The 16,693-nt window shown below is 39.7% G+C and overlaps 1 protein-coding gene across 1 annotated transcript in view; it reads right to left on the bottom strand.

Moving 5' to 3' along the window:
• LOC125903603 (ras and Rab interactor 2-like) overlaps positions 1 to 16,693 on the bottom strand; it is a 71,191-nt gene that overhangs the window by 24,179 nt on the left and 30,319 nt on the right. The window contains exons 3-6 of the mRNA XM_049600620.1: positions 16,423 to 16,523; positions 12,528 to 12,738; positions 11,053 to 11,164; positions 3,379 to 3,451 (exon numbers count right to left, since the gene is read on the bottom strand). Coding sequence (XP_049456577.1) covers positions 3,379 to 3,451; positions 11,053 to 11,164; positions 12,528 to 12,738; positions 16,423 to 16,523 — 497 coding nt within the window. The remainder of the gene's footprint in view (positions 1 to 3,378; positions 3,452 to 11,052; positions 11,165 to 12,527; positions 12,739 to 16,422; positions 16,524 to 16,693) is intronic.

Below are 16,693 nucleotides of genomic sequence, written 5' to 3' on the forward strand. Positions count from 1 at the left end.
GTAGATGCATGGTAAGTTTCCCACCTTAGACTTTGCTACATTTTTGTTTTAATTAGTTGTCTTTTTGCTTTTGTTAATGGAGCACACATGGTCTTTGACATGGACAGTGTTTTCACTGGTAATGTTCTGTTGTGGCCGTCACAGTTAAATCTTTGCTGCCACCACACACAAAAAAAAGAAATAAAAAATGTAGTAACTGAATGTAACTTCGGTTCTATGAGTACAAGAACTGCACGGAGAGGAAGCGGAAGTGAGACTAGCGATACGACTCATGACCAGACATTATAGTTTACAACTAGAATTAACGCATCGTGGTTATATGCCTGTGCGAACCAGTCAAGTTGCAGTTACATTTCACATCCATACTTCATGCAGATTTGTTTGTTGTTTTTGCCTATCACTAAAAAGCAGTTCTGTTATGTACTCTTGAGCTGACGAGACGACGAGACTCCACGGCTTTTCTGGATTCAGTGGAACACTTGAAATAGTTCCTCTAAAACACCTGTGTTTTTGCACTGCCATAGAGTTTGCTTCACAAGGAATGTAATATCTAATAATATTAGACAAAAAACAAAGCAATTTCTCTTTCCTACCACAGATACTTGCGTATTGCACATGTAGCTTGTATCCTATATAAGGTTTATTGGAAAAATGTTTACCTGAATGACGCTTGGTGGTTAACCATCAAGTCAAAGTTGATTGACAGTGTTTCCCTGGTTTTCTTGTGTAGCATAAAGGAACTACAACTGCATTTCCTGGTGCAACCCTGTGTTGCACAATGACAATAAATTACCTTTGAACCTTCTGCAGTTTAAAGCAATTTAAAGTATAAATAATTACATAATTATCAAATAAATTAAGTTCAAAGCAGAATGTAGTTTTTTTATACTGAAATAAATTAAATAATTTGCTTGTAAATGTCTCCTTGTATTGTATTTTTGAGGGAAAAAAAAAACATTATCATCTAGCACTGCCTTAACCCTTTTGGGCATGGAATTCACCAGAGCTCACAGGTTGCTTCAGGAATCTTCTCCCACTCCTCCATGATGACATCATGGAGCAGATGGATGTGAAGATACCTTGCGCTCCTCCACCTTCAGCTTGAGGATGGCCCACAGGTGCACAGGTGAGTTTAGGGCTGGATACATACTTGGCCAGTCCATCACCTTCACCTTCAGTTTCCTCAGCAAGGCAGTTGTCATCTTCTAGGTGTGTTTTGGCTCATTATCATGTTGGAAAACTTGATAATGAAAACTTGCAGCCCAGTTTCTGAAGAGGGGTGATCATGCTCTGCTCTGAATTCATGTTTCCCTAAATGAACCGAGCTCCCCAGAGCCGGCAGCACTCATGCAGCCCCAAACCATGATGCTGCCACCACTATACTTGACTGTAGTCAAGGGACAGCTGTCTTGGTGCTCTTCACCAAGGTGCCACACATGCTGAAAGAGCACCAAGACAACTGTCCCTTGCCTACAGTCAAGTATAGTGGTGGCAGCATCATGGTTTGGGGCTGCATGAGTGCTGCCGGCTCTGGGGAGCTCGGTTCATTTAGGGAAACATGAATTCAGAGCAGAGCATGATCACCCCTCTTCAGAAACTGGGCTGCAAGTTTTCATTATCAAGTTTTCCAACATGATAATGACCCAAAACACACCTAGGAGATGACAACTGCCTTGCTGAGGAAGCTGAAGGTGAAGGTGATGGACTGGCCAAGTATGTATCCAGCCCTAAACTCACCTGTGCATCTGTGGGCCATCCTCAAGCTGAAGGTGGAGGAGCGCAAGGTGTCTTCACATCCATCTGCTCCATGATGTCATCATGGAGGAGTGGGAGAGGATTCCTGAAGCAACCTGTGAGCTCTGGTGAATTCCATGCCCAAAAGGGTTAATGCAGTGCTAGATAATAATGGTTGGCACACAAAATATTGACACTTTAGGCACAATTTGGACATGTTCACTGTGGGGTGTACGTTGCCAGCTGTTTAGATGTTGATGGCTGTGTTTTGAGTAATTTTCAGAGGAAGGTAAATCTATACTACTATACAAGCTGTACACTGACTACTTTAAGTTATATCAAAGTGTCATTTCTATAGTGATGTCCCATGACAAGATACAATAAAATATTTCCAAAAATGGGAGGGGTGTACTCACTCATGTGAGATACTGTATATTGATATAAACTGTATTGTCTAAATCTATGTCTTGCTTGAAAATATATCGATATATTGCAAAAAAAATCATATCGCCCAGCTGTAGTGTCTCCAATCATAATGCTTAAATCTTAATCCTACTTTCAAAAGTAAAAAGGCTCATTGTCTGTGCTATTTGAATGACACAACGATGACTAAAGATATGACAAATCTGCAAGAAAAAAACGTCTTCTTGCTCTACCACCAGTGACACTACATTCAATGGAACAGTTGTACACTAGTCATGTATTTCTATTTTAACTGTGTATCCATCTAAAAATGAATCTCTGCTTCCTTGTTTAGATGAAGGTTAAAGGTGGAATTCTTTGTGGAGTGCTTTTTTTACTTGACACTTCCTTCTTTGCCTTTGTTATGATTTGTAGTGTTGGTGAGTTGTATTAGGACCAAACATAGACTGTTTCCTCCTCATAAAAACAACATATCTGTAAGAGTTATACTGTGAAAAAAAAAATAGATTTATATACAATGTAGATTTTATTTCATACATTAATATACTTACATGATGTATTTTGTATATTGTAGTATCCAAAATTATGAATATATTTATATGCACAAGCACAGCACATCACAAATATCTGTAAATGAAGGGATCGAGCACAGTCTCAGTGTTCCACATATATAAGAATCATGTTGATGGGACATTCTGAGCCTTAGTAATGTATTAAAAATACCGACAGTGCAACTTTTTTGCAAATTAGCACCATTAAACCCATACCAAATTACCTATTAGGAGTTCCTATTTTTAGTGTTGCCATGAATGTACAGACAACTATCACTGATTTACTCTGATACTGAAGAAAATGTGTTGATTCTCAGGGAAAGGTCTGGAGTTCTTTTTTCTATGATTTATAAACAGACTCATGGATGTTTATATGAAGGATCTTCTACAAGTGTGAGTCCCACTGGATCCTAAAATATGTGGATCATGTCTGAGTGTGTTCAGATTTGATGACTCAGGGAGGGAGAATGGATTTTTAAGTATATTGCAGCTCACGCCTCTCGACTCTCCCTCTGCAGATGGATAACTAGACAGTGGTTTATGTAATACACTCTATTCTACTGAAACTACTCTACTCTACTGAATTGGACATATAGATGAAACATGGATTACATCAGTGTGGTTTGCATGTCTTTCTGTGATCATGAGTAATTCTAAATGCTCAACTCACCTGCTGATGCAGCAGAATGCCACCAGACGGAAAAGGTCTGCAAAGCTCAGCCCTGATCCCACCAAAGAGAAAGCTGTAAGAGCAGAGAACATGATCATGACACAGGAAACTGTCAGAGGAAAATAATTTAAAAAAAAAACTGTGTCTAAATGAACCATGTGACTGAGCAGTTTAGTTCTAAATACCACCAAGCTATGCTTTGCATCGATATTTTTGATTTTCTGGTTCAAAGAAATCCTGTGATGAGGATCAAAAACTGGAACTCTTTAGATATAAAATCATGCTGATTCTACATGTATCATGTTTTAACTTATTTCACTGGCAAAGGATGGATAAAACATAGCTGAGAAACAAGCACAATAACCACAGCCAAGTTTTAAACCAGTACATACAAAGAAATGGATTATATCTTTATAATCCCTAAATTGACTTGACTTCCCCTGGGGATAAAAGAATAAGACTGGTATTATAGGTGTCATATAAATAATCAGAACAAATAGTAATGAGAGTGACTGTGGTGGTAACCACTTTTCCCATGTGGACTCAAACTGTTGCTTAATAGATGCGTAAAAGACATTTTGCTGAGAAAACAGATCACGTAATAGTTGGGAGGAGGAAAACTTTTGCATGTGTTTTGCCTGTAATAGACTGTAGGGAGAATGTTTATGCTCACAACCTGGGACACAGGTACAACAGCTTCCAGTCAAGCCCTCTTACAAAGATCTGAACACAACCAAGATCTGAGTATAGGCAGAGATAACAGACATTTAGCGTATCCCAGCTGACACTGGGTGAGAGGCAGGCTACACCCTGGACAGGTCGCCAGACTATCACAGGGCTGACACATAGAGACAGACAACCACACCTACAGACAATTTAGAGTTCCCAATTGACCTATCCCCAATCTGCATGTCTTTGGACTGTGGGAGGAAGCTGGAGTACCCGCAGAAAACCCATGCTGACATGAGGAGAACATGCAAACTCTGCAAAGAAGGGCTCCCACACCCGGGATCGAACCGGGAACCCTCTTGTTGTGCTGCCCGTGCTATGAATTGAATTCTCAAAATGTATTGCTGTTCCATATCTAAAGTCTAGCACGAGATGTACAAGGTGTGATGAAATAGTCAGTTCCCAGTCAGAAACAGCTCAAAAATTAACCATGTGATTTAGTAGTTATAAAACCACCAAACAATACTGTGCTTTGAGATTTTTAATGTGGCACATGGCACATTGGCCAATCAGCAGGCCCACATGGATTCTCTCTACTCGACACTGAACATTCCATTTTAATGGCCGTTTGTCTCACATTTTGTTGACTGACTTCTTAAAAGTATTCATGATTGAATCAAATTTCTGATTCAAAGTTTCTACTATCTTACTGAGTAGTTTGTTTAGTCTGCTTGAGGTAATTTTAGGTTTAAAGTATTGTGTGAGGTTATTTTTGTTCAAAAACAATTGTTATCATAAATTAATATTGTCTATCACATTACGGGCAAAAAAAAAAAAAAAACATTCAGCAGAATTCTGCAGATTTTCATTTTGGATCACCGCTGAAAACAATCAAAAAAATCCGCAGATTCCGTTTGGGCCTGCCAATCGGTCGTCTTTGCATCATCTGCACAGAGTATGTCTCAATATCTGGAACACTCACAAAACTCAATACAACTCACTACAACAGTTCTCTGTTAAAGAACACAAGCTCAAACAGGCCGCAGCACACTTTAATCAAGTTGCCAACTGAAATGAGTCACATAGTGTGAAACAGAAATTCACGTCAGTAAGGGAAGGTCAAGGTTTTAATATTGCAACATATTGCATGCTTGAGTTAAGTGATGTGGCTTTGTTCGTGTGGTGATACCAAAACAAATGTGAACAAAGCTTGATACGCCCCCCCCCCCCCCCCCAAAGAACCTTTGAATTAACATGAACATACAGAAAGAAGCACTCTGAAACCATAACCAGTAACCAGATTATTAATCATCTGTCATTTGTCACATAGCCATAGTCAGTCTTGGATGTGATGTGATATCCGGTCAAGTTCTCCAATACTTGAATTACTGTAAAAAAAAAAATGCAAACCTAATGACATTCCCATCACCCTCAGCTGAGGCTCAGATGAGCTAGTGGTAGATGCACGCTTCCTTTTGCGAGGAGATAGGTGCAGTTTGGAAGAAAGAAAATAGTTCCGTGGAACTGCTCACAACAAGGTCTATGGATTATCTTGAGTGACTCGATCATGATTTCTGGAAAAAGACATTGATCTTGATTTTTTCAAATGCATTTTTTCGGCGTTTTGGGCACCACAAGTCGTTTGCCATCTAGTTCCATTATATTGAAATGAAGGCAGACATCTCTATGGCCAATATCTCCAACACTTGACATCTCACACCAAAACAATCAAGATAGATCAAATTCATCAAGACTCTGATCCAGAATGGTGCAGTGCTTGTACTGACAGGAACTAGGAAAAGAGATCATATTTCTACTGTATTAGGTATTTTCACTGGCTCCCAGAATTGAATTTAAAATATTTTTCTTCACCTACAAAATGCTTTATGATCAGGCAACAACATATCTTAAAGGACTCATTATCCCATTGTCCTAGAACACTGTGCTCCTAGTAAGTAAGTAAGTAAAGTTTATTTATATAGCACCTTTCACAGATATAAGGTAAGATATAAGGTCACAGATAAAACAAACCCATAAGAAGCAATAAAAGGAGGTAAAAACATTTAATCAGTCAGACAAAGGCCTGTCTGAATAAAAATGTTTTAAGTTGCTTCATAAAAATAGTACAGGAATCTGTGGATCTCAGAGAGAAGGGGAGAGCTGGAGGTAGTTGTCAGACATCCAGCTCTTAATAGCATCCAAACAATCATTTAAAATAGACAATTGGCTGGACTCATCAGTTTTAAAAGAGCAGTATAGCTGAATATCATCAGCATAAAAATGATAAAAGATTCCGCTGTACTGACTAATAATCTGTCCAAGAAGCAGTATATACAGGGAAAATAACATGGGACCCAGAACAGAACCCTGCGGGACACCGCATGACAACGGCGCTGCGTCCGACATAAATTGGCCAGCAGCGACTGAAAAACTCCTATCACTGAGATATGAGGAAAACCAATCTAGAGCAGACCCAGAAATACCCACTAACTGGTTTAACCTGTTTAAAAGAATGCCATGGTCAACCGTATCAAAAGCAGAGCTAAGATCCAGAAGCACCAGTACAGAGCATTTCTTTACTCCTAGAGTAAAGTTCCTAAAGTCTCCGAAAGTAGAATGAGAGCAATAGCCCTAAACTATCAATCTCCTTATAATGCTGCTCCCGTGTGTAATTTTAGACTGCATCCCAGCATTGCGGAATCAAAATGAGTGTGACATGTACCACAACAGCATTGGCCTCTGGTGTGACACGCGCAGCAGCACTCAATAACAATGGCATAACATGGTAATAACAATCATTTACCATCCCTCCTATAGGGCAGCTATTCTAGCCCTCTGCTCAGAGGGTAAGGGGCTCCTGGAACTTATTGCTTTCCCAATTTGCAGAAATTTTCAGCCACTGTTCTTCATCTTTAAGTTAGCTGCCAGCTGCCACCAGCTACTTTTTAAATCTCCCACGGTGGGTTGCATGGTGGGTATCACGTTGTCAAAACGTCATACCTGTGCCATCCATGATTCCATCCTGCTGGCTGTCGCATTTATACAGATATTGTTTCAGCGCTGTTAGTGCCTCTGTTACCTTCTTGAAGGTGAAACAACACTGTTTCCTCATTCCCGGATCATACCTTACATACACAACAGCGAGGCGGAATAATGTGACGATATTACCTTGAACAGGCAGTGAAAAACAGCTTCTAATGCTCACTTTGGGGCTTATCCCATTCGCTTTACCAAGCAGTTGAGAAGCAAGTCACAGGAACTTAACTTGATTCTTAAGGAGCTGCAGTGTTTATTCATGCACAAACTAACACTGACACATTACATTTACTACAGCTTGACAAATTTACTGGTAATTTCTTCTGTGCTCCAATTGCCAACACCTGTCTGCTCTGAGCACATCTACCCTCACTCTTTCTTCCTCTCTTGACTACAGATTCACTACGCACTGAGCTATTCCTTAAAGGAGCTACATTACTCGTATAACATGACAACGGCGTGCTAATTGTTTTCAAGGAAAAAAAAAAGTTTTTACACTAGAAACAACCCGAACCATAATTCAATTTGATCCATTCTGAGACCACCTCTTTTTGTCAAAGAGTGAGGCTGTTTGGTCTGGACCAGGGTCCGGAAGAGGTTTCACACCCGTAGAATTTGGGTTTAGATGAAACTGAAAAGTCTCAAAGTCTGGACCAAACAAGGTAGATGTGAAAGAGCCCTTAATCTTGTTTGAGGTTATGTGATTATCCACAGATTAACTGCAGTAACTCGGCAAACAAAAAAAAAGAAAAACAGGAACTCCTGACTCCTACAATAAGTTATGTTACATTTGTTTAAATAACTGTTCTTATCCAAAAACAGCCATGTATTAGAATTCTCTTTTTTTTTCTCGGTTGGTAGTGAGATAAAAGCATACATGTAAAAACTGTAGTAAGAAATAGATCCAAGCTATTTGAAGATCTATCAGACACCAAAACAGTACAAAGTGGGATATAATACTGAGAGGTATAAATTTATAATTCTGTATAGATATCACAGGGACCACAGTTTTATCCAGGGTAAACAGGAATGTGCACTTGTTAGTTTGCATGTTTGATTTGCCAACACTGCGCCTTGCAAGATGACATTGCATTAAAGTGAGTCAACTTTTTGCCAGCCAACTCTGTAACTTTCTGCTACATCAGTACACTACATCAGCACCTCCCCTGCGCCATGCAATTGGCTTGCGGAAATGGCTGTGTTTTTTTCTCACACTGCTGTTGAAAAGACTCCCTGGACCCAGAGCTTTCTCAGTTCATTTTTCTTTTTAAATAAATACAAATAAATATGGTGAATCTCCCAGAGTGAACCCAGCAGATACCTGCCACCTGACCACGCCCACCTTACCTGCTGGGTAAAGGGCGGAGACTATAAATTGTTTGTTCACCCCTCAGTTCATCCTTTTGCACTCCCTGCCAGCACATGTATCCTGATTTGTGTGCGTCTTCAAGTTAACGTGAGTGGTCAATTCATCATTTTGATTGTTTCCTTTGTATGCCTTTTGTGGTGGCTTTGCTGACATGTGCTCTGCTACCCTAATCTCTTTGTTCCCAGACATGTGCCAGGAGCCATGTAAGATTGTTTGTTGCTTGACCATTTTATTGTTTAATTATGGATTGTATATTCTCCCATACTTATTTGTTGTTTATTGTTTAATTGACCACTCCGTTGTTTGTTTGTAATTATATTGTCTCTTTGCTTATCCTTTTTCTGATGCAGCACACGAAAATAAGCTGTGACAACGACAGAAAGATCAAATCAAAGAAAAATAAAGCTACTGGTGTTGCATCGAAACCTGCCTTCTCCCTTGCCTAATTCCATCATTCCACTCCTTGCCATTGATGTCTTCTGACCGAGACTCTGTTTACTCACCACACACTCACTCTCCCCAAACCACATCATCACCCCCTACAGTTCCTTCAGTTGTTGTTGGAGTGAACATGGCCATGCTGCCAATGTCCCATGTATAACTGTAAACTAATATGAACTGTGTAGAATGAGTCACTTAATTTAGTTTATCATCATGCTGTTGTCTTACCTGTGAATCAAACAAAGACTTTGGTGGTGCCACTGACTGTATTCCTCCATTTGATTTCCAGTGTGACATAATTTACAAACACACTTATTTAATCTTTAGGTTTAAATGGATGAGTAAGTGGGGTTCTGGAGAATCTATCCATGTTAAACAGATTATTCTTAATCCAAAAGAGAGGTTTTGCATTCACGTTTCCTCCTCCCTGTCATTTCACTTAAGGAGACGTTACATGTTGGGAGTGACTATGACTTATACAGAGACTAGCAGGTTTTGCATGACACAACTCTCAGTGAATTGAGCCCTATTTATTGTTGCGTGTCTTCAGTCTACACCTTTTACCACCTGTCAGAGAAAAAAGGGAAAGGGGAATAGAGGCTGCAGTGGGACGCAAGACATACTTTCACTCAGTAAGCATTTGGAAATTCCACTCTGGTTGTGAAGTGTCAGCACACACAGGTGAAAGAACAAGACACTACACATTCACAGCAGTGTGATATTTGCTCAAAGCTTCAGGAAAATCCCTGATTATCAGGTAACTGAAAATAGAACCAAACAAAGAAGAAGAGCAGGGGATTTAGTGGTATGGGGTGATTGAAGAGGAGGAAGTTGAAAAGTAAAGCCTCCACGTCACCAAACGTCTCACAGACAGAGATACAGTATATCAAAGAGTCTGACAATTACATGAGATATCTCTCTGACTGGAACAAAGCCTCAAGAGGAATACTGTGCAGACAACAGGAGGTCGATCAAATCTAAGGCTGCCAATAATGTTGACCAGAACTATTTATTGGTTATGATGTTTTTGCAAATTTTGAATTTGTATTTCTATTTCTGTGAAATGTGTACCATGATCCACAAATATCTCACTATCCACAAACATGATTATTTTTGTTGTTGTTGTGTGATGTCACATCCACAAAAATACAGAGCAATCTGCCAATACACATAACTTGCTTATAAACACTTATTTTAATTTAACATAAAAATGATAAAGGTTTTATAAATGTAAATATTTTCACCACAACAGATATAAAGTCATATTACACATTTGTGGATACAGACTGGGAGGACAGACCAGAATGCAGCAAGATCATGGCCAGCAGCAGTGCTGGGTCTAACCTGTATAAAGGCAGCAACTCAAAAATTTGCTGATCTGACAGGGGAGCAGGGCAGTCCATGATCAGGATCAGACACCCAGCATTAGGGGTTGCGCCAGCTGAATTCAAGTTTCTACAGACACTAACTGAAGGTCTGTCTCCGGAGTTGCCATCCACTCTCCTCCCTGTGAAGTATTCTCCTACTGGTGGGGAGTGACACGGAGTGACTGGGGTGCGCTAACAAACTAATTCTTGTCTCATTTGTGGCCTGATAAACAGTCCCTATTTTTCAAACTGCGTGAGTGGGGTTTCCATGACTTTCCATGTCACTGGCCCTTTTTACATTGCTTGTTCAAGGTGGGAATTCGTGCTGTTATTCCGCCTCACTGTTCTTTATGAAAGGTACAATTGCGGAATGGGGGGACAGAGTTGTCCTGCCTTCAAGTCAGCAGCAGAGGTAGAAACAGTGCTAAATCAACATCTGTGTAAGAGCAACAACCAGCATGATGCAATCAGGGATGGGATGGGTGTGACATTTTGAAGACATGTTGTGTGTGACCCACTGTCAGGAGATCTAAAGAGCAGCTACAGGCAGTTAGCAGCTAACTCAAAGAAGAAAAACGACAGAGAATGTCCGCAAATTGGAAAACAATGAGCCCTGGGTGCTCCTTACCCTCCATGCAGAGGATGACATCAGCCGCCATATATCCCCGTGATAGCCTTGTCCATTTCATACCACTGTCTAATAGTTTGTGTTGCTATGGGAGGACTGAGAAATCGGACTGGCAGCTTTATGCATTTCAAAGTATGAAAAAACAAACATTCTCAGATGCTTACTGTATTGGCTCTCCTTAACAGGGAAGTCTTTGACGGCAACTGCAGAGTCTTTGTTCATACGAAGAGATATGACTTTCCTCTGCAGGCTGGTTGACTTCCTCACCACGAATGTCTGCAGGCCAGGGGAGGAAAAATCCAATCAGACACATACTTACTGTGAGCTCTAAAACTGTTTTGCTTACTAAGTGTCTTGAATGATTAATGTCATAGAGTTTTTGTCTGTGTACCCACTAGTTGGGAAAAGGTATTGCCATGCACCTCTAGACACCAAACAGTGTTTAGCATTATCTATATAACAACAGGATAATAATTCTGGAGTTGTTTGAGTAATTGTGAGCAAAGTAAATCAAACCACAAACTTCTGATAACGCAAATTGTTTTGCGTGTTATACTCTTTGAAACAAGTAAAGCTTTGCAAGCAGTACTTGTTAAAACATTCTGAGTGGCACTTGAAGTGATGTGATTATATTTTAATACGGTTCAGTAAAATAAATCACAACACCTCTGACTTTATGATTTATATAAAAGTCTAAGTTGTCTTTATACAGAGAGGCAGTTTTGTGAACATTTTATTTTTAGTTCAGAGGATGGTCGGTAGGGTTGAAACAACTGATAACCTGTACAATTAACCCAAATAGTGAACACAAACTGCACAAAGTCTGTGTTAAACCAGTGATTTGGATGAATTCTGAGCAGATTATTTCCTGTGAATATTTCATTAGAGATGAGTTTTCCTGATGATTTTCAGGAACTTTTTATTCAATTCTCTGTCTATACCATGCATTTTTTTATTTTAACAGTCATACATACTTAATAGGCATCTTTTTTTGATTAATTAATGTCTTCTTCTCCCTGACTCTTGGCCAGTGTTCTATTAGCACTTTGGTTGCTTTAACTGCATACTTGTCTAATGCAGGACGAGGGTGTATGGCAGAGATTGACAGCTCTGTCAGTATAGCTTTCGTTCAGGTCTCCACTGTGCCCTTATCAGTTTCATTTTTCTACATAGTTTTCTACACATGAATGCTATATATATATATATATAACTTGAGATTTTCAGGTTGAGAAAAAGAAATGCCAATTAAGATTAACTGTCATGTATAGAAGAAAACAGCTGATTTGAGTTCAGTGTAACATCATTCATGAGCCTTCAAAAACATAGGAAGGCCTGTAAGGCCTAAAAAGGTGCTGAATCTTGACTATAAACACATAGACTTTCTATATTTCTTTTTTAGGTTAAGACTGCAGTTTGTTATCATAAAACACTCACACTTTGGTTGGCTTAAAGCTGAGTTATTTGGTAGCAACTACTTTGAAAGCAGTAGTTTGTGGTGCATCATTTTGAATTATCCTGAGGAGGTGCTGTAATGTTCTGCCCGTCTTGTTGGGCTAGGAAGTTCAACTTTTACACCAAAGTGGAAGCTTTAAGTCAACAGTGTGGATAAAAGGAGTCAAAGTAGCCGATGTTCCCTCACCCCAGTCGGTTGGTTCTGCAGTATTTGTATGGCATCCTGGTGGCTGAGGCCCAGTTGTAGCCACACAGCATGCGTGTGCACCAATCTGTCCAGAACACTGAGCCTCCGATGGAGGGAGTCGTAGCCTGAATCTCTGGCTCCAGCCAGCCCCGCTCCGATCCCAGCACGAGGGGAGGCCTGCAGGAAAAGACCTCCAACCTCTTCACCCAGTCTGAAAACAAATCACACAAATATAAAATATACAACAATTCCTGTAAAGTACTTTCTTATGTCACCACAGAATGTTGTAATAAACACTTTCACTTTTTTACGAATTCAGTCGAACGCCAGTGTGATTGGAATATCTCAAGTAATAATGAGACTTCTTTATGCTTATTCATCATTAGAGCCCACGTGTTAAGACACACCATGCCACCACCATAATGACTTACTTCACCAAAAGACATTGCAGCCACAAAGAACACACAGTGAATGACCGTGTAAATACATTATGATAGGTAGACACGAGAGTCAAGTCGCTACGACAGAGAACCTGAATTCTTGCATGTAACTGTGCCAAAAGAGTTTCAAACAGTTTTTTTTCCTGCAGTCTGAGCAGAGAAGGGAGAGAAATTGATGAAAAAAAAGCTAATTAATTGGATGGAGAGATGAGGGCAAGATGGACTTTAAACTCTACAGAGAAGGCTAAAAGTAAGTGACCCTCACCATAGTGAGATGGAATTCAGTTAGTCTGAAGCTCTGCACTGAAACATAAGGAAGGGTGTTTCAAAATAACAGACAATTAAGTATGTTGTACTATCTTTTGCTGTGTGATTATTCATAATACAATGTAATCCACCGTGAATGTTTGCTTGCATGTATTTGATTGGCCAATGCAGCACTTTCATAATGACCTATCATAATGTTGCAACCAAAGTTTAAGTATTTTACTGCTGGAAATATGTTCTTTTTATAACACTAGGCAGTCTATGCAGTAATACTTTTTCAATAGGTGCTAACCAGAAAAAAATGGAGAAAAATGGCTGTTGCATTTGCTTTTGCTCAAGAGGTAGAAAATCTGCAACTACCAGAATGCTCTGTGCTGCACCAGACCAATAAAAGCTTTTGCTGGTAGGTGAGGCAATGCAAGCTTGGCTGTTTTTGGCACAGGAAACAATATGTCGGCCAGCTGGTAACAAACAATCTGGCATAACAGTTCAACAGTAAACTACAACATTGCTTTATTTTGCCAGACTCCTCCTGTGTTGGCACCCTCGCTGCCCCAACAGACTGACACCAAATGAATGAGAGGGGCTACATTTTTTTTTAGTAGCGCTCTGTTGGTCTGAGTGTGGCCCATCACAGCTCATCAGAGTTTGCCATTTGCTCAATATTTTCAGCCACTTTTGTTTTGTTGTGTTTTCATGTCTCCAGCTTGCATACGAAAATGCAAACTGCCCTGATTACACTCTCCAACATCAAACATATGTTAAAATGATAATAATCAGGACAACAAGCAGTGACTGGATCAGAGGAGAAACAGCAGCACACTGTATTATCTCTTGTCAACACCAACTGACCCATGCTGAAACAGACTCAGTCCAACCAGTTGTGCCTAAATCATATTTATATTAAGCTCAATGACTGTGACAATCCGCCCTCAATCACACTTTTACAAACGTTGGATTACTGCACTGCTACAGTGACAATCTCCCTTTTCATCCCATTGCATTGCTGCCAAAGCAAGCTGTTCCCTGTTAGAGTTTTTTTAATGCACATTTAAAATGTGACCAGCGGGATCATATGTGTGTGTAATCTCTTATCTGAATGCCTCTTGTTGACATGATGTTGAAAGATGTGTTCAGCCAGTATGTGGTGTATATTTTAGAAGCAGATGAAAAGATACAAGTGAAATCAAACAACTATGGAGAGTTGATGCAAATGGAAGTAAAGACGTGTCTGCTCAAGTTAATAATGTTTCACCTCGAGGGACAAATAACACAGCTGTATGACTCCACTGCAAGAACGGACAGATGAAGGGAAAAAAGAGATTCTCAAGTTCTTGGTAAATTTTGAAATTGGTCTGAGTCACAGCTAGGTCTCACGCTCACACACACCCACACACACACACACACACACACACACAAAGTTGAATTATGAATGAATATGAATCTGAATGTACGTGATATACAGTAGCTGCCCTGCACTGCAGTAACCTGTAGAACCATGGACTGTAAGTAAAGATGGACGACGCGTCTCCACTTCCTCCCACTGTTAAAAAGAGAAATCAAAATATCAGTGGCACAGTTGCTGCCGTGTTGCACTGGTGAGGTATCTTGGAGACAGTGTCTGCAGCGGTGATCTCCACGATATCCAGTTCCTGCCTGTACCCCATCCGACCAATCGTGAGCAGCACCACTGATCCAGAGTAAAACAATTGGCACACACAGCCGTAAATCCTGATGTCAACCCCCCCTTTTATAGTATCAAATAACTAATTAAGACCAAACTTATCAGAAAAAAAAGAATACTTAAAAACATCAGGACCAAACATCACCACCTAAAATGACAGAAACCATATTTGGGAAAAATGTATTCCTGCACTTCGATATTTTAGTTTTGCCCAAGTCCCAGGGGGCAGGGTTTATGACCTATACTGCCACCAGCCACCAGGGGGAGATCGAGATGCTCTGCTTCACTTTTGGGGAGTCGTGATGTCATTCAACTTTATAAACAGTCTATGGTTTAAGTGTACACAAAGTAGCAGGCTAGTGTGCAGGAATGTTTATATGTTGCTTAGCAACAGTCCAGCTGTGAAACTTTAGTGTGTCTGCTAAGCTAATTAATGATTAAACAAAATCTGAAGAACTTTTGTGTAAAATGTGATGTATGTGATACTGTGTAAATATTACATCATTAGATCATTGTTACTGATGCATTTTTGTGTGAGTAGCATTTTATTAGTGAAGTAGGTTGGGGCTGAGCTAATCTTTAAGTAGGCTACTTTATACACTGTTGGTTAGTTATTCTTTTGACAATACATCATAGTTTAGAAGCTCATTATATTTTTGTATGTAAAATCTTCATTTGTCAAGAAACTCTTTACTACAGCTAATGGACTAATAATCCACTGATTATAATAATCACAATTCTTTCCACCCCACAGCAAGTACTGACTTGACACCCACACACACCCACACACACACACACCACACACACACACACACACACACACACAAAGAGACTTTTAAATGTGTGGGCAGCACTAATATGTTTCGAGTGCAGCAAAAAAAAACATCAGACAGTGTATGACTAATTCAGTGACTTTAAAGATAATTCAAAAGCAGATGAACTAACTGGAACTGATCACAGTGACTCCATACTGCCAGTCCTGTCACACTTCCTTCAACATGTAACAGGTACTTTCTGGATTACACAGAAAAGATATCTGAGAAAATAATTACCAGAACTGCAAACCAAACATTCCAGTTCCTGGGCATGTTGTGAAACCTTTTTGAGATTATTTACACACACACTCTGAGTTTTCTTTATATAGCTGATGTCTTTTCATCAGAGAATTATCTGGGATCTAGATTTTCTACAGGTTGAAGATGTTGTCCAGGTTCACAGACTTACGGTCCGCACACGCACTACATAACAGTTCCCAGACAGCTTATCAGTTTGTCATGCTGTCCTCTGATTCTTGACATAGCTTGGTGACAGCTTTGTGTCAGTATGTTGTCTTCACATTTCACATAACACAACATTAAAGGTCTTTTAAGAGTGCCCTCTGCTGGTATCTACGGGAAACTGCACTTCATTAAATTTAATGGCAATACTGGCTGGCCCATGAAAAGAAAAGTATAACACAGTCAAAACCAGAAAACTATCTTATGTACAGACACAATGAGCTCACCCATCAAGTGTATCTGTCTCATGGCCTCCTTCTGCAGGCGTCGTCTTTTTCCCCATCTCCTTCTTTAATGTGCCGATCTCCCAGGCAAATGAGTCAATCAACTACAAAAAGACACATGCAACAATACATTTGTTTAGTTAAAAATAAAACAGGTCACTATTTCAACCAGAATCTGAGACCAAATGTAGGTAAAGTAGAAACAGGAATTCTGAAAATTCTTTTGTCAGTATCAGAATCTCCGTGTACTAAGATTATCTCTAAACTATATAAA

This window comes from Epinephelus fuscoguttatus, linkage group LG16 (assembly GCF_011397635.1).
Source record: "Epinephelus fuscoguttatus linkage group LG16, E.fuscoguttatus.final_Chr_v1".
NCBI classification, from domain to species: domain Eukaryota; kingdom Metazoa; phylum Chordata; class Actinopteri; order Perciformes; family Serranidae; genus Epinephelus; species Epinephelus fuscoguttatus.